Genomic DNA, 23651 nt, shown 5'->3' with positions numbered 1-23651 from the left:
CCTCCTAATTTTCCTTAAGTGTAAATAAGGAAACCAGCATATCTAAAGAATTTATTCTACTTACCAGAAACCAGCATATCTAAAGAATTTATTCTTTCTTCTATTGATTTGGTTTCTTTTTCATTGTCTTCTTTAATCTTTGATTGTTCATTAGATTGGTCTGGACTTTGACAGCCATCTTCCAATAAACTGCCCCCTTCAAACACATAAGGCATTTTCTCATATGCTTTCAATTTATTTTCAAGCTCTGAAATCTGCAAGAATTAAAATTCAGAAGTGAGATACATGTCTCCAAAAATGCAGAAGTTTATTTCAAAATATAATACTGCTTTACTTTTTCCTGATAGATTTTCAGTTGTTCTGCATATTTCTGGTCTCTTTCTTCAAGTAGCTTTGAATGATCTTCTTCTTTCTTCATAAATTCTATTTCTCTGGTGAAAGAAATATATACATGTCTATGAAACAGTAATATACAGAAATGCAGAAAAAGATGTTAAATAGCAATACGCACAATTGCATTAACTAAAAAACATTCCATTAGTGAATGGTGACAAAAATCAGTCTGCAAGGTATAGGTGATTCATTAATCTTATCATGTCAGAAAATGACATATCTATTTGTATGCTTCTACTGTCTTCAAAAGAAAATAGAGATGACTGTGACTTAGTCTGGACAGAAAAAGGATGCATGGCAACACTTTTTCTGCAAAGGTACAACCATCTCTCATTTTAAAAGCGGCAAGTTGCATATGCATTTAAGCCTGAAATACATGCACGACTCCAATCATTACATCTTACTCTCTTCCACAAAGATACATGCACACACAGTATATTTTCGTTCCAAAAGTTATGGCAAAATTCTTTGTTGGAAATTAAATTGCATTTCAAGTTTCTACTTGGTCCATCCTACAGCAATTGCAATGGCTGCGTTTTACAAAAAAGAAACAATGACTACAAGAAGGAAACAAAAATAAAAGCTGTTTTTGCCTGCATCATATGAAATGACATACAAAACCAGAAAATAAGCATAAAACATCTACAACAGATGCAAAAGCTTCAGGGATAATCAAACAAGTAATGGGGATTGGCTAAACAGCAAGGGAATGGAAAGCAGCATGTTAGCAGTCATCTTCACGTACTTTTGAACTTCCATATGGATAAGCTTGGGAGGAGAGGGGAAAGGAGACCTTTAAAAAGCTCACCAAACAGCACAAAAACGTACTGTGAAAAGTAACATTTCTAGATGTGGACTACAGAACAAAAGATCATAATAAATTGCCTTTAAAAGTAAGTAGCAAGTGGAGAAATTGGGAACAAGAGTATTACACACTTACAGCAACTACCAAAAGCAACAGCTGTGTTCTCTATTATCAGGACACATCTACAAATATTTTGCAATTACCTCCTCATAAAACAAGATCATAGAACAATTAGACACTACCACATAACAGTGATGTAGCCCCCCACAGATGTATCTAATAAACAATAGTACCTCCACTAAAAAACCCAAATCCTTTAACAGATTGAAGATACTGTGTTCATGATGCCATTTCAGTGGGCTAGACACATATCCCCAAACTTTCAGTTTCTCTCAAAATTCTTTTTACTCCTCCTACAAGATATACTAACTCACACTAAATCACATGTATCTGGCTATTATGAAACATCCTTTGATGCCTATTCTATCTGGAACACTGAAGTCAGCCAAGCTGAGGGTTTTTCACAAAGAGCAAAAGATATTGCCTAACACCTCATATCAAATTTCACGAAGTCCTTCCAAAAAAGTAAATATGCATTACAGCTTTTGAACTAAGTTTTGTTTTTAATAGTTGTCATTGAAATATTAAAGAATTTTTCCTTAGCTATAAATCAAAATCAGCAGCAAGATTTTCAGAGAGCCTTTCCAGAAGTTGGTGATGTAAGGTATGGAATAATTCAGCATTTGTAGCCCACTTCTTCCCTGCACTCTAATAAATAAAAAGAGAATATGTCAAGCAAATCCTATTCCCCTAGGTATTGCTGACAGCTTTCCCCAAGTTGCACAAAACATTCAACCAATACATAGAGACCTAGCATTTTGGGGTACTTACTTTTGTTGGTAGTCTTTAAGCAATTTCTTGGCCTTGTTGTATTTCTTTTCAAGGGCATCACATTGTTCTTGAGTCTCTTTAAGACGCTCATTTACTGTTTTGCATAAATTTTGTGCCTCTAACCAGTAGGTCTCCAACTTTTTAATTTTCTCTTTGCTTTCATCCAAGTTTTGCTGCAGTTGGGCTCGATTAAATTTCCATTCGTTTTTTTCTGCTTCAACAACTTTTAACTGAAAAGATTAATACTTAATGAATTGATCTAAACTAAAAGATTAAATAAAAAAACAGTTGCTGATACATGTAAAGAATAGCTAATAATGATTACATACTTATCAGTAATATGAAAACAGGACACAACTTTTAAAGTAATCACATCAACTCTTCCAACCCTTGCTAATCTAATCAAGTTAAGAACTGAAACCCAAGAGTCTTTAACTGCTTCCTCATTTGTACTGCATCATTCTAGACAGATTAAATGACCAAGACCTGTATTATTAGCTTATATTGCTCAAGATCTCACCAGAACTTAGTATCTCTGGAGAGGCCTACTTTGAATACCTTCAAAGGCAACTGCAGATAAAGAATTTTAACCTGTGTAAGACAAGCTCCCTGTCCCACTACTTTGTTACCCACAGCTTTTTGAATAAAGATAACACGACCAGCTGATCTTCCCTGGTAACTTCATATGACACTGGTCTTCCAAATCAATGATGGCACGTGCAGGGTTTCCTTTTCTTGAGCTAATGTCCAAAATCACCAAATATTCCCTCAGTAAGGGAAAGGGATGCCAACCTTTCAGCTTGACAGCAGCCACATTACACACAGGTATGTTAACATGTGAAGCTCTCCAGGCCTTGGAAGAGTGAACAAGCAAGATACAGCTTAGTTTATACCCATGCCTCCTTCTTTGGGAACACCACTTCCACTGAGGAAATAAATCACTGCTTTTTAAGCCAGTTAAGATCACCTGCCAATGGAACAAGGATGTTGAAAGGACCAAGAATTTCTTGAACTTAAAAATGGGGTCGTAAGTTGTACTAACACCAACATCTTTAACAGCTTTTGTGCAATCCAGTTGGGGCACATACCAAAAATACTAGAAAGAGGAGGAGCACTGTCAGAAATCAAAAAGGGAGCTGTCATAAGTAGCTTTGTCTGCCTCGCCTCAACAATTACAGAGTGCATGAAATACCCCAATAGTTACTGCTACTGAGAATAACTGCAACCTGAAGCACTATGCCCTCTTCACTTGCTACCTGCTCCTAGCAATGTGCTGCAGCTTGTCCTAGGATATGCATTTCTGAGCAAGGCAACACAGAAGGGCAATGGAATAAATGAAGCTGCTTGCTCACACACAGTATTTTCAGAAAAAGGCCATGTATAAATCTGCATCAGTGGAAAAAGCAGCAAAAAAGAAAAAGAAACACTTTCTCAGAATAAGCAGAGGCATTGAACCAATCTTCAGCAACAAACAAAACTACTGGAAAAAAACACTCTGCCAGACCAGGTCAGAAATTTGAGGAGGGAAAGAGGATAACAGAAATAACTTTCTGGTAACAGAAAGACAGCCACAAACCATTGTCTGACCAAATCTATTCTCAAATAAGACAAGTTCAAACCACTGCTAATGTTCTCATATTTGTTTATGTGTTTATGAGCTGTTTCATACAGCTCTCCACAGTATTCAGCTACTCTAAGAAGTAATACTGAAGTGTTCCTTTTAAAGTGGAGACTTGGGGGGTTTTTCTAGTTGTTTTATGTGACTTTTGGGGCTTTATTTGTTTGGTTGATTTATTTTATTTTATTTTTAATTTGAGCATAGCTCTTCAGCTTAGAAATGTCTGTCCAGCATAAAGTAGAGAGCACCTGAGGCATACACTGATTGCTGCCTTTTGCATTCAGCCTATTCCTGGTAAAATCAGCAGCCACAAAAACAAAACAAACCCCCCCCAAACCAACCACCCAACAAAAAACCCTACCAATAATTATATTCTTTGAAAACTTACTTTCTCCTTCAGTTGATTCACTTCAGCTATTGTTACTGCATGTTTTAATTGTAGCTGGAACAGATGAAAAAAACTGTATGAGCACACACAAAATTACATTTGAAAATGTTAGCTTTAAATATTTCTCCCTGATACCCTTTTTCCCCAAACCATTGTTAGAGTGGCATAAAGTCAACATAATTACTTGTCATTTACAGGAGAAGTCATCATGAGCTTTTATTTAAAAAAAAATTAAAAATTACTCAAACTTCAAACAAGTTCCCCAGTATATAACCACCCTAAAAATCTCCCATTGTTGTCTATATATTAAGCTGAAAAGATTATGATAAGGTTTCAATGTGCCAGAGTAATGAAAAGCAGCAATGTACTTAAGATGACAACTGGGACACAGAAAAAAGGAAAAACTTAACAGTACTAAATATTTTTACAATCAGCACTAAAAAATAAATGTGTTTGCTTTATTTTAAAATTAAGCCATGTATTTTTACACCACAAATCTTCATAGGATTATTAGAAATCAAAAAGACTACACTTAAGCCAAATGTAAAGATTTTTTTAACAAGTATTAATTGTTCCTTATATCTCTCTTTCCATCTGTAACCCTGCAGGGATTTTCTTTTTGTCAAGACACATTGCACCGATCCCAAATTAAAACTGGTGAATCCATGACTATTCTTCATTTAGATTATGTCAGCAACAGCACAGTAATGATTCTACATGAGATTATAATTGTATCCCAAGTAAATACAGCACTTAAGAAGCTTCAGCTTGCTGCAATGCTTCCAAACCTAGAAAAATTGTGAATGTTCTCTAGAGATCAGCAGCCTGCAATTTCTACTTCCTCAATGACAAGAGGAATGACAGAGACAATGGCAACAAGAACAAACTTAGGAGATCTGCAAAATACCAATCCAATACCAACACAAAAATAAGCTGATGTAGCAGCAAATAGCATCTGATAAAACAGTTTCTTTGCAGTACATTTTTCTCCTCACAGAGTGAAAATGACAGGCACTTAAATCTGCCAGAGAAGCCTGGACTCCTAAATGCCAAAGTCTGTACCATTTAAGTCCCTGACTAAATCCCACAGCCCTGAATAAAGCAAATATGCTCCTTTATAAAAACCCTGGGAAAAGAGAACCGTACTATTTCCAATTATGTTAAGTTGTGATTCAGAGTCTGGAATGCCCTACTGGGTTTTCAAATCCATTCCTTCCAAAAAACACACCATAAAAATACTCTCCAAGTCAAAAATATGCCTATCTACAGAATCAAGTCTTTTATGTACACAGATATCTCAGAAGACTGCAGGGACTAAACCAAGAAATTAGATATGTATTTCCTGTCTTCCTGAAAAACATCTAACAACAACACTTGAGACTATTCAGAAGAGGCATATTTGCACAACCCTCGTGCCCTCTGCAGCTAAAGCCATTCTGCTGGGCAGCAAACACAAGCACAAGCCAATGGGCCACAGGAGAACTAAGAAAAGCATCCTATTTATCTAATGCAATACTCAGACAACAAGGACCGAGCTGGGGCTGGGTTCTACCGCCCGTTTCCAAGGGCTTTTCAAATTTAAATCAAAAGATTGTTTAATGTAAATATGCATAGGGAAACTGGATATAAAAAATTATAGAAGACCTATATTTCAATGGACATTTACCAGAGATATTTATTGGTGACCCTGGGGAAAAAAACCCCAAAGCAACAAGAGGGATCATGAAGGAGATTATATCCAAATCCTACAAGCTTCAGATGCTCCCCAGTGCATCACAAAGAATATTTAAGAAACTGCTACAACACCTCTTTAAATTTAAGAAGAGACTCTGCTGAATCCATATCCAGTAGTAAACCAATATCTTCATTTTCAGGAAGATCAAAAACTTCTACAGATTTTCCACGTAAATGTGACTCATATGTATCCTCCTCCTCATCATCATAGTCATCATCCTGACAAAATGAGAAAATCATGACATTCTGTAACACAAACACTTTTGCATTAAGGTAGTAGCAATAACCAAAGCACACAATCAAAGAATCCTACCAGCTGCAAAACTTTTCTTGACTAGTTACTATATAACTATGGTATATATCTATATCTATGGTATATATATACACATCTTATACCTATGGTAAAGTTGACTTGCAAACACCTTCATCAAAGTCCCACAAAAGAGAGTTAAGAAAGACATGCACAAAATGATCACATACAGCTGACAGTTAAAAGCGTGTTTTGGATTAGTGATAAAGCAATAACCATGTGCCTTAACAACAGCAGTGTATGAAGTGCTTATTTTCCTGTTTTTAACAAGTTGCCTGTGTTGTACTTTTTTGCCTCAGTTGGATTAACCCCCACCATTTGCCCCATTAGCAGAGCATGAGCAATGTTTACCTGCTCTGTATCATCATGAGCATAGTGCTGCTCGTACAGACACCGCTCTTGCTCTAAGGTCTCACTAATGAGACGGGCTACTTCACTCTCAGCCCCTGGCTTCTCTCTCCCAATCAGGAACCTACAGGAAAAAAGAACAAATTATCTTGCACCAAAAAAATTTAAGACATGCTTAGGAAATGAGTTTGCTACACTGTTGCCTTCACAATATCTTTGCAAAATTTTCATACTGTGGTTTTGTATTCTCCATGAATGAAAAATGGCAAAAAGAAACTATTATTTCAGAGAAAACATACATACCTCACAGTGCCTTTGGTGTTCTTCAGTACAGTGGCTGCAAAGAACTGAGTAACTCCCACTAGACTTATGCCATCAACCTCAACAATCTGATCATTTACTTGAATTCTGCAAAATAAATAAATGCTTAGCTATCAGGTAAACAATAGTATTTTGGCTTGAAACATTTTTGACATGACAAATATCACCTAAAACTCACTAGTATTTTCAATGATAAATTCTGACTCCACTGAAATTCATTGCTTAAAAATAGTCTCCTCATCCTCTGTTACTATGCAAATCAACAATTTAAATTTACACAGTATTTGACTCGATGTTTTTTATATTATTTATAACTGTGATTAGTGCTCCAGAGTGTCAACATGAATCATTTTGTGGTACTTCTACACGAGCTCATTTTGAACATATATATGCTGCAAGTAGATCTACAGTTACTTAGCAAAAATGTCCTATAATAAAAAACTCATTTTTAAAAATTTAACATAAAGCAGGAATGTAATAATCACTCAGCTGCATTCAGCTTTTGTACTTTTATTCACAGTATACAGCATATCTAATGAAATCAACTAGGCCCAGTTGGAAATTTGTAAAAAGCATAATCAATTCAACGAAAAACTCACCGTCCATCCCTCTGAGCAGCTCCACCATCTGTTATTGTTTTTACAAAAATACCTAGTTTTTCCAGTCCCTGATCAGCACCAACTCCCATTCCAATGATACTGATGCCCAAACCCCTATCACCTAAGGGATTCAAAAATCTAACATTAGTTGCATGACATATGATGTAACAGTTAGCAATACTGAGTTGTTTCAAAGCATTCCAAGTCTTTCTACACAAAAGATAATAGAAATTAACTTTAAAAAAGAGAAAAAAATAGAATATATTCTATATGTAAATACTACTTAAAGCCTTTTTGCCTGTAGCCCTCCTAACTTCAATTCAGTATGACAATCTGCACTTAACACTCACTAAATTCACCAGAACTTGCCACAAATCTAACCCCAGACACATATACAAAAATTCAAGACCTAAATTCCAGGAATATACATCTATGGTTTTATCTTTTGTTCCCATAGTATCTCCTGCAAATATTCAAGATTTGATTTGCACCTTTTTCAATTTCCACAGGAAACACTTCCATTTTTTCCACCCTTTTCTCAAGTTCATACTCAGCTGAGGCTGCCACAGGGTCAACTTCTTCATTACGTCTATCATAGTCTTCATTTGAGTAAGTACTGAAAACCTAAGAAATGGAACAGAAAACTTTTTTTAATGTCTTCTCACCTCCTTTCAAACATTATGAAATTGAAAGACAATCCATAAGGAAATTAAAGTGGTATTTTCAGAGATCTCATTTTCTAAACAACCATCAATTTAATAAATACTGCTGCTGTCACACAGTTTCCAGCTTGCACAGAAGTAACATTTTAAGTTTCAAAACAATTACTTGAACAGATTTTATCTTGCAAACACACCAAAGAGTTAAAAGAAATCAGTCAGCTCCTCTTTGATATCGTGTGACTTTTTTTATTAGGACTACATTCCACCAAATCCTTCCTCTCTTCTTCCCTCCCCCCACACCATCTGCCAATTGCAGTGTTTCAAACAGATGTAGTTTTCTGATTTTGCAAGGGAATCACACAGTTTCCCAGGAAAAGGAAATGCCTTGCTACATACATTACTATTTTTAGTATTCACTCCAGCCGAGTTTCTGAATTGTTAAAAATAAAAGATAAACAAACAACACAAATTAAGACAGAAATCTAGAAGGAAGAATTAACTATATATAACAGACATATCAGCATGTTCATTAATTGCATTTAAATTAAGAAGTTAGGAAAAAAAAGGAAAAATATCACACCCTCATTTATCTTAAAAATTAAGGTTTATCTGCTAAATGTTTTGCAGGCACTAAGTATTTTATCCACCACCACTGTAAGACAAAAAAGCACTCATTGCTGCTGCAGCAGTCATCTCCCTAATCAAGAACATGCAGCACTGACATGAAGTTCATTCACACTGGTTTACTGTATTTTAGCAACTGTTGTATTTTCTGCTGAGACTACCTAAACAGGTAACTGAATCATGGAAATATCACAGCATTAGCTGTAATGAACATTTTCCCTGTGAATTTACATTCACTAGTATACAGCTTTAGCTCTGCAGAGCAGTAGCTTCAGACACTGAAAAATGGTCATTGAAACAGATTATCAAAATGCAACCAATATAATTCAGTATTTCCTGTGAGGAGCCTACTGCCATCACCTTCAGACTACAACTTGACATCAGTTCACAAACTCTTCCCAAACCTGCAAAACACCTACTCCAGACACATGGCATGGCCAGTCCATCAAGAAAGGTTAGATCCACTTGGCTGAAAGGGAAGGAAGAAACCCACTCTCAGAAATCTTATGCCTTCCACAATGAAAGAACCTTCCTTAGAAGCTGTTATTCCTAAGTCTTGCATAAAGGTCAATAAATAAACTCATTGTGACTTTCATACAGATACCAGTAGGCAACAACTGGACACAGAAAGACAGCAAGGGTCACACTTACAGCATGTCTTCCATGAGCTTTACAGAAAAAATCTGCAAAACAGACAAAGAAAACCATCTAAATGGTCTTATTCTACCACTATCAGAAAAAAGTGGCCAAGTTCTTTAAATTAATCACCCTCCTCAGCCCCCAAATCACTAAATAGGATATGCAGCAGAAGCATTTAATGTAGCATTATTCATCCTTTGGAAGAAGACTGGCCTAGTTTTATTTTTCATTCCAACAGAAAAAGCAGCATCTCCAAAAACAGTCAAATTATAATAAGATTAATTTTAAACTAATAATAAAAAGGAAGCACATGAGTGGACAAATGATAACTTGTTATTGAGAAGATCTGAGTTCTTGAGGGCAAATCAAATACCAAGGCATGAAAAAAAAACCCCCATAAAAATTCATACACATATAATCTAGCATTAACAGTATGACTACAATATAAAAAAGATATCTCAACTATCAAATGGTTGAGCAAAATGTGGAGAATGGCAGTAGTTAATTTTGGAGACAGTGACAACTGTATTTCCTTAGTGCTTTACAACTCAGTGGTCTAAGAGAGCAGAACATTATGCAAATAATTACTATCTACTGAAAAATGACATTACCACAGGGATAACTGGCTGCTTGCACAACACTATAAAGTGCTAGAAATTTGGGAAAGCAAAGTTGCACTGTAACAACAGCATTATGTACACTGCAAGCCTTGGGCACCAGCATTAAAATATCTCTGGAACTTCTAAAAATGATTTATCACTTTTCCAATTTAAAACTAACAGAATTGTACTTTAGAATCTTATGGAATTTGCTCATTTTTATGCAAAATTGATGATAGGAATTGTTCATCTACCAGAAGCGGATAATAGAATTTAAAACTAGGGGTCACTTAAATTCCAGTGCCGTTTATCATTGCTATTAATAAAATAATGGCATAAACATATTTATGCAAATGAAGAATCCTAATATTTATGCATATTACCTTTCTAAGAAAAGCCTACTTGAAATAAATTCTGTGTAATTTACTAAGAGAAAGAATTCATACTTTTATCTTAAAGTGACAGTTGACAACTGTATGAGAACATTTGGGTAATGTTCTTAAAACCATAACCTCACAATTAAAAGAAAACAGACCTACTTCCAAATAGTAAGAACAACACACCCCTCTCCAAATTTCAGAAAAATAATTTTGAGGAAAAACATTAATTTACAAAGAACAGAAGAAAAGTAAAACTTATAACCAGAAGCCAAACACTGGAAAAACAGAAAGAAAAGTAAAAGCACACTACAAAATCTATGACTGAAGAGTCAAGGGTATAATACAGAAATTTTATTGTGTACACATGGAATCATAACATTGTGTTCATCTTTTATGAGAGAGAAAAAAAATGTTGCTATTAATACAGAAAATACAGAACTGGTCAGCAAGTTGTTCTTGCCAAGTAGCAAAAGTAACATTTAAATGTGGATAATAAATAATGTAAGTTCACAGTTTAGAAGACTGATGAGAAAGCTAAACATGTTCATCCCTACACTGTGTCTGGCAGGGTTTAGTCACTGAATCAAATGCATTACAGACAAAAGAAATTCTAATCTTACTATTCAGAAACCACTGCAAGCTAGAGATTTAAAAATTATTAGTACCGCAACTGGTATTTTTAAAATATATTTTTTAGCCAACACAAATTATTGGCTCAACACAGGGAAAACAGGTGAATTTCACATGAAAACCATGTGAATTTCACAAGCCTTTTCCCATAGCTTGTTATATATCCAGGATGTTACCCTAACATTAATAATTTTTGGATCCTGTCAAGTTAATGAATGGCAAAATGCTGAAAAGGTTGGTTTTTTTCACTTAAAACCTTTTTCCTTCAGAATGAATACAATTAACTTGAATCAAAGAAAGTTCTGATAGAAGGCTGAATTTTTAAGAATTATTTGAATTGAACTGTTTTAAACGCATAATGGTAAGTTTTCAAACATACTTAGTGCTCGAACGGCATATATATTTATCTGGAGAGAAAACTAGCTACATTCTTCACACCAGAAAAATCTGGTGTGAAGATGCAAAACTTGGTTTGCATATTTTATGAAGGTGCTTATCCTCAAGACAAGACCCGCACCCAAAAAACACCAACAGAGCCTGTCTAAAAGACCCTGCTGTTCAGTTCCTGTAATTATTACAGAACCAAAAATTTCTTGTATCATCTTAGTGCCAACACAGAAAATAGCACTATCACAGAAAAACAACCATGACCTTCACATGCTTCAAACTCTTAACAGCACAGAAGAATGTCTATTAAATATGTTACTTTTAGAAGAATATTAATTAGTTAGAAGGCAAACACTAATTTACCATATGCTTGCAAGAAAGTTCAAAAAATCTAAAAAAAATCACAAAGACCTCCACTCCAACATTCATTTCTAGTATATAGATTTGTTTGTGCCTAATGCAAAGCAGAACATTACAAAAGCAATTAAACAGTCAGATTAGGAAATCAGGAACTGCCCGGAAGGGCCTCCAAATAATTAGAATGGAAGCAACATCCACATCATGTTAAAGTTCTCATGTAATCCTGCAGCATTTGCTGGGAAGACTCACAACACCTGCACGGGCAGTTACAGCACCCCTGAACATCTGAGAGAGGCCCTGGAGTGTTCCTGATCCCTGCCTGGAGCACACCCAGCCAGGACCACAGCCCTGCCTCACCTGCCCTCATTTGAATGTGCCTGTTTACTGACACTCCATAAAGCCAACATTCAAAACATGAGTTAAAGCTCAGGGAAAATTACCCAATAGCAAACAGTTTCAGCTTTCCAAACTGAGGCCTTTGTGATGCCTGGCGAAATGTGAAGTGCCCATGAATAATCATTTGAAATAGCAGCACTGAAGTAGGACTGAAGCCTAATGTACACTTTACTTTTTACTCTTACCATATCTCTCTTCTGTTCAAGTAGACATCTTGCTACTGCTATCCTATTCTTCCCTCTACTTCCAAAAGCTATGTGGTTAATATTTCATTAGCACTACTTTCTATATTTTAAGTAAAAATTGCCTATATCTGATCTAACTCAATTCAGGCTATACAACCATAGAAGCAGCAAAGAGAAATATTGTGTTTAATTTGACTTTTTAAATACTCACACCTTTACTCTTCAAAAAGTTTTCAGAATGGCTGGTAACTGTTAAAGGTCGATATTATAAACAATTACACTCAAGACAGCAATTTCTGTTACTAACCAGGTAGACAGGCAGGCTTTGCACACTCATGTCCTTGGTACTGCAGCCTGGTATGACTTCATCAAAAACCCCAACCAAGTCAGTTTACATAAAGACAAAAGTGCAATCTAGCTTTACATCTACAATGCAAACAATTTCATATGGACAATGTTATCATAAATAAACCAGTTTTTTACCAGTCTCAGTCTCTACTTAATTCTCAATAAAACAGTAAAATTTATTCTTTAGTTCTGTTTTTCACTGCAGGAGATAAAACACTGTAGCCTGCTAAAGAACAAGACAGTCAATAATGGCATCTATTTCAGTCAGGTTATGCTAGCTACTTGAGAAGGAGAAACATTCACTTTCAGCATTTAATTTTTCAATCCCAGTGGAAGAAATATTGAAGACAAAGAAAAGCATCCATTCAGATTCAGAGCACTGATTTTATTTCATTTCAGGTATTCAGAGAAGTTGATGATCCATGATCCCCATCTGCAGAAGAGCTCTGCTCTGGCCTGGCTGTACTCCTCCAGCAACTCAACTTGAGGTGGCTATGCTCTCTGACTGACAAAGAGACTGAAAGGCTCCAAAATAAGTAGCATATGTCCATAAGAACAAAAACTGTTCAAAATACCACATAAAAGGAAGCACACACAAAAAAAATTAGCTTCTGAAAGCTAGGTATGTGTATAAAGAGAGTGACTCAATGACAAACCTCTGTGAATTTCACAGGTGCCTTGGTACCAACAGTTTACCCCTGGTGATGCACACAGATACACATGTATCTATTTGGTATTCACCAAAACAAAAATCTTGGCCTGACCAAATTGAAACAGCAAGCAAATCACTGTGGGGAACTTCAAAAGAATAACAGTGGACACAAAAATAGTCCACCTGTATTTTAAAGTCCTTAGGAAGAAACAACAAAATAACCCTGTCATCGGGGGTACCAGATCAACTCAATTAACTAATCTGCATTAATACAATTAACCAATCTGCATTAATACTACCATTAGCAATGATCAATACCCCAGCTCTAAAAAGAAGGGTCAATTCACTATGCCAAGTCATATTAGAGGGTGATGAAAGAAAATGTCTGAAAAATAGGATATCTGACATATTGCATAATACTTTCCTACTAAATAAAAATATAAGAACCCTGTAAAAACCTCTGCACAATCCTCATGATTTCAGGATTACAAAATATGTACTCAGATAAGATGAAAGTAAGGATCTTTTTACTGACGTCCTTCTTAGTGTTCACTTTTCTTTTTGTTAGAATTATATGGAAAGGCGATAATTTTTTTTTAAATTTATTTCTCTCCAGAGGTAAACTGCAAAAAGTTTCAGCTACTTCTGGTTCATTTTTTACCTGGCTAGGAAATGTATTCTCACATAGTAACAACACTAATCATCATGAAAAAACACTGAATCTTTCAGCACTTCAACTGTTGATCTACTGAACTTGTCTCCTATAAATCTGCTTATCTTTGCTGATCCCCACCACCTCCTCAGTGTTTCTTCTAATCATCTCCCATGAAACCCTCAAGTGCCTCATATTCACCTCCTTTTCTCCCTCCTGTTCCCCACAGCTGTTCTGACAAAGTAAAACAGTGCAGGCTGGAAATGCTGGCAGGGAATATGTAGTGATCAGCTAGCATTAAGCCAAAAAGAACACGTAACTTAAACAAAAGCTGTAGCCCTGTCATCAGTGAGGCCATGAATATGCACCTCTGATACAAGTGCTAATTTTCCAAACAAACCAATCAGTACTTTAAAAGTACCTTTTAAAACCCCTCTCTCCTTCCTAATAAATCCAGGTGAAACTTCTGGAAGTTCGAAGCTGGATGGACTGAAAGGAGAGTGGGGACAGGCAGGTGATAACCTCACCTGATCTCCATTACCTCAACACTCTATAAATATATATATATATATAGTTTTCTAGCATAATCAAATACATTAAGCAGGTCAGTTGGTATGTTGTCTAACTGCATCTGCAGAATAATTCAGTTGGAAATACACTGAGATATTAATGTAGAGAGTCCAGCTGCTCCAGCAGTGAGCCAGGATACAAAAAGAAATTCTTTACTTTTTCTGTTCCAATTCAGATTTCTGATCTACAGCCTCATGTCCTGGCACAGGACTCTCATCCAAAGACTCCTGAAATGCCAAATCAATCTACTATTGTAAACATTACATATCAAACATTTACTAAAAATCAAACGAGAAGATGTTTGGTTTAAAAAAAGAAAAAAGCCAAAGACAGCTTGAGTTGAAACAGCTTTGTTCCAGCTGAACAACCATCACAGCATCAAAAAACAAGGACCATAAAGGCACCAGAAAGATTCAACACAGAACTGTGTAACACAGGTAAACCTATGGGAAGAATTAAATGCATTTAGGCTTAATAACCATTTAACTTAAGAAAGATTTTACTTGTATGAAAACTGAACTTTCAATAAAGGTTTAAAGACTATATTTTCTCAAAAAAAACCCCCAAAACAACAAAAAATTTCAAATGTGTGTGAAAATATATACCTTCTTCCTCCAGTTATTACCCATATTTTTAATCTCTCATACTGTTAAGTTGCAGGAATGCCATACTGTCAGATGCAGACAAAACAAAATAGAATTATTTTTTGTGAAAAATCACTGAAAAGCACCGTGGAGAGATTGAGATGAAAATATGAAGAGAAGTTGGTTTCATGTTACATTACAAATGTCATAATGTTAAGAAATGGAGCTTCAAAACAATTAAAATCTATAACTTTAAACAAGCAAATTGTCATTGGAAAAGATCCCACACAAAGTAGTATGGAAAGACACATTATTTCTGTCAAGAAACAAAATATTTATTCCCACATATAAGCCAATTCTGTTTAAATCTGGTCTCAAATCAAATCTGTTTTCCTTCATCAACCCTCACCCACATCACATACTTGTTTCTTAGTGCCACAGAAGTGCTTTACAGAAGTGCTTGAGCAATGGCTGACAATTGACCAGCCATCAATTCTCTAATTCCTGAAGGAACTCAGGGTTTGGGTACCTTCAACCAGGCAGTGCATTTTGTACCCCGCGTTGTGTAGGACACTGTAAGTACTCGAACAAACAGTTCCAAACTCAGAGGCTGTATGAAGCTGAAGCACCACACTGCAACATTGTGTTAAAACACCAGTCTGCACACTGACCTAGAAAATCTGTGCATGTCCTAAAAGTGCATCTTCTAAAAGCACTTGCAGGCATGCTGTCAAAATCTAATTCAAGGGTTATCTTCACTTAGTTCTTCATTAACTTCCACAGTAAGCAGTTTTGTACAAAAAACGTTGAAGAATAGGAAAGGCTGAACACCAGCACCATTTGTGCCCAGCTATACATAGAACAGCTTTACTGTGATGTGCAAGACAAATGGCAATACTAGGAAGGATTCCCATGTTCTCACAGAAGCAGCTGAAACTAGACTGGTTAGGACAACACACAGACTGTGAAACTGCTTGCAGTTTCCTTATGAAGCAAATTTATGCTCAGCTGTGACAAATATAAAAGTAATATCTTTATAAGGTTCGGGGTTTGTTCTGTTTACTTTTTTGAACGGCTTTCTTGACTAAACCAGCTCAAAATATATTACTATTCACAAAAAGCTGGGAACAGACACTCCCATGCAACATAAACTAGATAACACTGATAAGTAAACAGAAGCAAACAGCAGCAGCAGCTGTACTATCTTTTCAGCTTACCTGAGCTACAGAATTTCTAAGGATCATAAATCATTTCAGAAGTTAGTCACTGTGCTTGGAGGACAAAGTTTGTTTGACACAGTCAGAGGTGAAAACATCTCAAGAAATCAATTTGAAAACAAGCATTTGTTTTCCAAACAGAAAGTTTCAAAATTACAAACATCAAAAGGCACTCAGTCATTACATTTATGTTAATTAAAGCCTTTCAAGGTAATCTCATAACTGACAGCAAGTTAACATCTACATTACAAAGGCAAAATGAAATATAAAGGGATGACAGAAGAATTACCTGATGTTATTTGCCTTGTGTGTAATGCTGATTGTTTACACAGTTCACTCAGAAAACTTCAACACAAAGGCAAATTCAGTTCCCTTGCAAATACCTTGGACTGCAAGTGTGCTTTACATTCCTTACTGGCTTCATATGTGGCAACAAGAGACTAAAAATTGCTCATGTACCATAACACAAACCCAGGCTGCAAAGTTCTGCTAATAACTGTATTGTATCACTCTCTAAACTACTTCAGGAAAACAAGAACCGAGATAAAATGTTCCCCAGGGTCTGGAAAGATCAAACAGCAGCAGGACTTAAGAGAGTCTGGTCACTCACAGCAAGCAAAAAAATCCCATATATCGTTTATCAATAGCTTCTATGGAATTTAAACACTTAAAAAGTCTCATCTGTGCTTGCTTTCACAGGCACAGGACAACACAAAACAACAGAGTATTGTGTAATTCTGTTCCATCTTTCCTGAAATTATCAGATCAAATTATGTTCCCAAGCCCTGCTACAGATGTCAACAATTACAGACCTCCACCACAGGTCAGCTGCAGTGCTAACAGTGTTAGCTACCCCTGGGAGCTCCACAGTCTCCTTCTTTTACCCAATGAACTTGCCAATATTACTAATGACTAGAAGCTTTGAAACAGAAATATTAATAAAGTTCTCTTTGTTGCAGCAGTATAAATGCTGTTTTTAAGATGTCTTAAGTTCTATCCATTACTGACAGACATATCCAAACTCCCTTTTGCAGGTTTCAAATTCAACGGTCAAGGCTCCCTCACTGCAGAATGCTGCAGATCTGAGAATGTGCTTTTTCTTGCCCAATACACTCTGAACATTTTGAATTCTTCACCTCTACCAGATACCTGCTAAACAGTAACTGCAAGAGACACAGATGGTTTCTTTGTCATCACTAGAGATTCAGAATGAAAGCAGCAAGAATGCAAGGACAGACTGGCCTCTCTCAGGAACATCTGTGAGGAGAAGAATCACAGACCTTCTCTAGTGGCTACAAATGTCTGAAAATGGCACTCACATTTTAGTCAAACTTATTTGTCTAAATAAAGCTGAAAGAAGAAGCTACTAGGATACATTTCTCACTATGGCACAGCTCAAAGCTGCGGTAGGGACCAGGAATAATCTTTTAGCTACCAATGAGATATTTTTCTCTCTTCCAATTTAAGATGCACCATCTATGAAGAAAGATGGAGAGATTTCCTTCTGTAAGGTAAAACTAGGATTTTCTAAAAGGTTATTGAGATATTAAAAATACAGAATTGAAGAAAGTTCTGGGTAGGCATAAAAAGCTGGAATTCTTTGTTTTATAGAATACAAATCCCAAAAACCATATAACCAGGACTTATTCCCATTAATTATAATAGAAACATGAAGCAAAAAGGCAGACATGGGAACAGAAATCATTGCCTAGGCAAAAGGAACAAAGAGGGAAAACCTATTGAAAATGACCCACAGAAAGAGATCCCTATACCCAATGTAGGAAAGATACAGTCAAGTTTCACTGAAAGGGGATAAAGGAAGGCAAGTATCACAAGCTTCAATTTAAGGGCCTTAAAAAGTATCTCAATAACGCTATTGCTATTAAGTACAGTTTATTCTGCCAATCCAAGTGGGGCATTCTGGCAAGAACTGTTATTTTTCATAGGAAACCGCTACCAGTTGCTTCTAACCATTCATCTCTTGATTGTGTAAATGATCATCTGAGACAGGTTGCTTCCCGTAGCTTTCAGACAAGCAGCTATAATTGAGCAGTGCTTGTTACCAAATTCTGAGTTTTGTCTACACAAGAGCTACCATCACAGTTAGCACTGAGATTTCTACCGGGGCTCTCAATTATGTCTGGCATAGGCACAGCAAAGAAGGCAGAAGTCTGTTAAGGGCCGCTGCTGCAGTAGGAAATCAGCAATGATCAGGAAAACCCTGCCTACAGCAGGAAGTCACTTAACACATTTACAGTAGACTCTACTCGGCACTTTGCTCAGATACTGAGTGCACAAATGCATGTAGAAATGGACTGATGCCCCTCTGGCTCTCTCCCAGCCCCAACCAGACTCATTATGCAGTTTTCAATAGCAGCACTCTCCCCTTCACTGCTCCAGGTCACCACTAAAGCAACATCAACTAGAAGAAAGCCATATAAAGTCAGCTTGTCTATGGAGAGACTACAAAAAAACCCACACGCAACAAAACTCACATTTTGCCTAATTTTTTTGCCACGATCAAAACATCTTTTTGGGTACAGCACTAGTGTGTGTTAGCAAACTGGGAAATTACAGCTCTGTGCTGTGGGAAGTTCAAGAGTCAAGAGAATTTTTACATCCCTCTGATCAGTAAAATGAGTCCTGACTCTAAGAACAAAATGTAAAAGCTGTTTATTAAAAGTTATTTCTTTCAGTCATGTGATAGTAGAAGAGAAGCATTCTGAGGAAAGTCTGTACAGTCCCCCATTCTACCCTGGTCCATGTCTTCCAATTCTCCTTCCAAAGTTTAACAGAGACTAGAATTATTCAAGTCTGGAAAGAGACTATGGGTGAACATAGCTTGAGTTGTGGAGCAACTTATTTTGTGGGTATTTTTGGTGGAGGAAGATCAGACACATAAGTCTTTTTAATTTGTTCAAGTTAGAACTTACACTACTCCTCATTAGGCAGTCTGCTCTATAACTTTGACTTCTGCAACTTCATAACTCCAAAATAATCAAGTTAACACTCCTACGGCTTATTCACCTTATCAGTATTAGATCCAAACAACATATATATGATTATTATTGGAGAGAATTCTAGAATCTTAAAATACAAGAACCAGTCATTTGATATTTTCTTATAGTTCATTCTATAAACAAGTCTGAAGTTGAATATCAAAGTTTTCGGGGGGGAGGGTTGTTTGGATTTTTTTTTTTAACTTTTGTGCCAAAAGGAAAACTGAAAATAATAATTCCTAACACAATGCCTCAATTCTAAAAAAATTAAAGTATTAAAGGTCAAGGTGTTTGTATCTGCTGCTGAAAAAGTCCAGCAAGTAAGATCTCATGTGCTTCACTACACTATCTTATGAAGCAGCTGTAATTAAGAAATCTCTTGAGACTGACTAATGAGTTTTCTGAAGTGGTAACTTCTCTCATACTTAGTGTTGAAAAAAAGCTATAAACCTACACTTCTTAAATGCTTTTAGAACCTAAAAAAAAACCCACAAAACACTCAAAATTTATTTTCTGAGTATTTCTGACTGCAAAACAATTTAAAAAGAAAAAAGAAAACTCAAATGTACTTACTTTGATAGGAGCTGTTGAGAACTTAACTTTTCGGTCTGGCGCTGGATCTTCCTCTTCAGAAAGTCCAGGAAACTCCTCATATTCGCTGTCATACATATAGTCCTCCTCTCCCTCCAAAATTTCTCTGCCTTCAGGCTCTTGGTTTTCTGGCTCTGTGTCCCTGTCATCATCAAAAGCTGCATTCTCTATTCCAAAATCACTGAAGTCCTCACTTTGCTTTTCTAACACTTGCTCCTCTTCTTCAGTACCCTCTTCCTGCTCTAGAACATCCTGTACTTGTGGAGCTGGACCATCTCTTACAGACATCCCATCTCCTTCTTCCCATCTGGTCTTGCTGCCATCCATAAACTCTTCTACCACTTCCAAGGCATAGTTACTTCTCTTCCCTTCCTGTAGATCACATGTGAGCTTCTGATTCTCTTCATCAACGTGATCTTTCTCCAAACCTTTTTTTTCATGCCCTGAGGTTTCATCTTGTGCAACCAGCTCTGTGCAAGTCACCTCTGTGGGAGAAACCCAGGAGCAAACACTATCTGACATCTGCTGAGCCTCCTGAGCAGGCATACTGCCCATATTCCACGGGCTTCTCTCAAGTACCAGTTGCTCTCTTTTGTCTTTTCCCAGTGCCTTGCTCGGCTCATCTCTGCAGGTCTCAGGCGCTCTGGGGAATGCACCTTTCTCCCGACATCCTTCAGCAATAGCAGATGAATTCAAAGTCTGCTGGCCTCTCAAAGGGTCCTGACTTGGAGAACTATCATTTTTGGAAGTTTCTTTGCATTCTTCAGTATCACTGTCACCCAGAAAGCTTTCCAGCCTCCTAGAAATGGGCCCTGCATTCAGGAAGGAAGATTTGGAACCACTGTTAGTATGTTGCTGCTTCAACTCCTCATTACTTTGATTTTCAGCCTTCTCCAGTACAACTGGAGGACTTGCTTCTGTATTAAAACTGAAGTGATCCACCACATTGATGCAATCAGAAGCTGAACCATGTCTCCTCTTATCTTCACTTCTTTCACATTTGCTGGGGGAATATCTGTCCACTGAGCTCCGTTGTTTTATATTTCTCTCGAAGAGCTTCCTGGTCTCTGAAAATTTTTCTGCCAGGGCTACTTTGTCCAAGTCTGCCTCATCGTTGCTACGGATGACTTTGTCAGCAGAAGAAGACACAGACGTTGAATCCACAGGACTGCCACTGGGGCTGGTACTTGTATTAAGAAGATTATTTTTTTGGACAATGAGAAAAGATGGACTACCTGGAGAAGATCCATACTCTGCTGCCGTGGCCCGTTTAGTATCAGCCGGTGGATTGCTTTCACAAGAGCTTCCCATTTGCAGAAACATATTTTTGATCTTGTGTACTCTGTTACCGTAAGTGGCAGCTCTGCCTCGACTGTGCGGGTCACTTCCCCCTCCATTGGAAGAGGTGCTCAGCTTCTGATGCAAGCCTGTTTTGTTGGAAGCGTTGTCAGGATTGTTTACACCATCAAAAGAGCATTTGATAGCATGGAAATCAGATTTGTAAGCATTTCGGTGTGGAGAAGCGCTTCTTAAAGTCCTCTCCCCCTTGCCTTCGGTTTTCATCATTGTTGAAGAGGAAGCTCCCTCCACTCCTTAAGAAGAATGGGAAGAACGATTCCCTAGCACAAAGCTTCCACCCTCCAACACCAGGCAGTGTATATCCCAGAGAAGATCCCAAAAGCAGCCTTTCACTCAGTCAGCCTCCCTGCTCGCATTGAAATGGAGCGCAGGGGACGCTACGTGGAGAGAAAGAAATCAAAGCGCGTGAATGGCCACATCGGGAGTTATCCCCAGCGCGGATCGCGGGATCCGGAAAGCCATCTGCAGAGAGACAGAGAGTTTCCATTAACTCGGGGCCTCGCCGGCGTGTGACACGAATCCAAAACTCGGGCTGGGAATCGCAGCCCAAGACCTCTCTGCGGGATAAAGCCCATTGTGTCGGCCGGGACGCGCGGACCCAGCTGCTCCCCGCGCACCGACCTGACGGCTCTGGCGGGGGATGCGGCGGCAGGCGGCCCCCCCGCAACCTCCGGCTGCCGCCCCTCCGCTAAGGGCCGTCCCGGGCTGGGCCAGGCCAGGCCGGCTCGGGCGGCGGCGGGGGAGGGCAGCGCCAGCCCTTCCTGCCGCCCGGGGGAGGCCGGGCCCGGGCCGGACCGCGCGCCCGCACCGCGGCGGGGCAGGACGGAGGGGCCCGGGCTCCCCGCGCCGCCCGCAACGGGGGAAGCCACAAGTTTCGGCCCCAAGTTGGGGCTTCCCCGTGGTGGCGCTTTGCGCCGCGGGGCCTGCGGGGTGCGCAGCGGAGCCGCCCCGGTACCTCGCCCCAAACTTTCCGAGCCAGCCTACCTGGGGGCGGGGGTCCTGCGCCTCCTTGGCCTCAGCGTTCCCAGCCGCCCAGCGGCCGCACACACCACGCCATCATTATCCGCCGCCACAGCCGCCCGCCTTTCCTCTCTCTCTTTCTGCTTCCCTCCCACCCCCCTCCGCCCTGCCGCCGCCCCGCTCTCCTCACTCCACCTTCCTCCCGCCCCCGCGGCGCGCTCAGAACCGCCGCCTGCCCGCCCGCGCCGCTCCCCGGCCTCACGCCGCTCCGCGCCCTCCTCCGCGCTGTGTCTCGGGCCCGCCCGCGCGCGCTCCCTGCCTCGCTCGCACACAAAGAGAGGGAGCGGCGGGCGCGCCCCTGCTCCGCTCTCAGCGCCACGGAAGAGACGGGCTGGGGGCGGCGGGCGCGACCGGCCCGAGGGAAGCGCCTCCCGCGCCGGGATATACCACGCCATGGCGGGATACGGGTTTCGGGTGATACAATGTCGGCGAGGCGAGCCGGCGCGGGGCAGCGTCGGTGGGCCCCGAGCGCTCACCGGTGCCTCCGTCGGGGGAGCTGGAGACAGTGGGGCGAGGGACGCTGGAGAAAGGCGAGCGCCGAGCTGCCGTGATGCTGCGCGCTACTTTCAAACCCGGGCGGCCAGCGCGGCGCGGAGAGCGACAGCTGCCGCGACCGAGGCTCGGACAGTTGAAGAACAACAGTGCCAAACCTTTCCTTTTCCCCCTCTTCCTTTCAAAAATCGAGTCGGTGTTAGCCGCTCCCGAGCAGGTCGGTGTCAGAGCACAGGAGGATCCACCTGCTGCCCCGGGACAGCCTGACGTGTCCGCGCAGGAACGGGGCTGAGCCCGCGGGGCTCCCCCGCACGCTCCCCGGGCGGGAAGGCACTGCAGCTCCCCAAGGCCGGGAAACTCTTGCTCATCATTGATAGCCCCAGGCAGTAATAACCGCAGTTTAGAAAGCAGTGTTCCATACGTTCAGTTCTCTCGTTTCTTAGCCCAAATAAAAGCACTGGCTTCAACCTATTTATCGAAGACTGGATTTGGACGACTGTTTAATTTCGATTGCAGTTCCTTCCATATGAATAAAGCTCACACAAAATTAATAGAAGAGCACAGAAGAAGAGTACTGGTAGTTACCAATTACATGGCAACTGTTGTTGGCACCTGACAGCAAATTGTGTAACAGTTATTTAGAAGACTAAATACTTAGCTCCTTGAGGAAAAAAAAAAAGCTTCACTGGTTTATTACTCAAGTCTATGGTGAAATTTATACATTCTCCCAGACATCCTAATTGACTTTGGCTTAACTTGGAGTCACAAGCTTGATCTAACATCTATATTATGATATTTCACAGCTTGATCTAAAATCTATGATGCAGTTTCAAATGACCCTAATAATGATTTTACAATAAAATAAATCTTATTATTGATATAACAGTCTTTCCAAAAC

At 39.1% G+C, this 23651-nt stretch overlaps 1 protein-coding gene across 5 annotated transcripts in view; it reads right to left on the bottom strand.

The window, feature by feature from the left end:
* The window catches only part of LOC131085776 (neurabin-1-like), a 41217-nt gene extending 18719 nt beyond the window's left edge, over positions 1-22498 (bottom strand). For 2 of the 5 annotated variants that reach the window (XM_058028247.1, XM_058028252.1), the window contains exons 1-11: positions 22226-22311; positions 19865-21703; positions 7899-8031; positions 7408-7528; positions 6791-6895; positions 6491-6611; positions 5902-6048; positions 4096-4149; positions 2090-2319; positions 335-431; positions 65-254 (exon numbers count right to left, since the gene is read on the bottom strand). In XM_058028247.1, coding sequence (XP_057884230.1) covers positions 65-254; positions 335-431; positions 2090-2319; positions 4096-4149; positions 5902-6048; positions 6491-6611; positions 6791-6895; positions 7408-7528; positions 7899-8031; positions 19865-21448 — 2782 coding nt within the window. In that variant the 5' untranslated portion in view covers positions 21449-21703; positions 22226-22311. Of the gene's footprint in view, positions 1-64; positions 255-334; positions 432-2089; positions 2320-4095; positions 4150-5901; positions 6049-6490; positions 6612-6790; positions 6896-7407; positions 7529-7898; positions 8032-19864; positions 21704-21862; positions 21935-22225; positions 22312-22396 lie in introns of those variants that run through there. The other 3 variants (XM_058028248.1, XM_058028249.1, XM_058028251.1) reach the window with 3 other exon arrangements.
* Between the last annotated feature and the right edge of the window lie 1153 nt (positions 22499-23651).

The sequence above is a fragment of the Melospiza georgiana genome, chromosome 7 (assembly GCF_028018845.1).
Source record: "Melospiza georgiana isolate bMelGeo1 chromosome 7, bMelGeo1.pri, whole genome shotgun sequence".
In the NCBI taxonomy this organism is placed as follows: domain Eukaryota; kingdom Metazoa; phylum Chordata; class Aves; order Passeriformes; family Passerellidae; genus Melospiza; species Melospiza georgiana.
The sequence above is the reverse complement of the archived record's forward strand: the minus strand, read 5'-3'. Positions and strand labels throughout refer to the sequence as shown.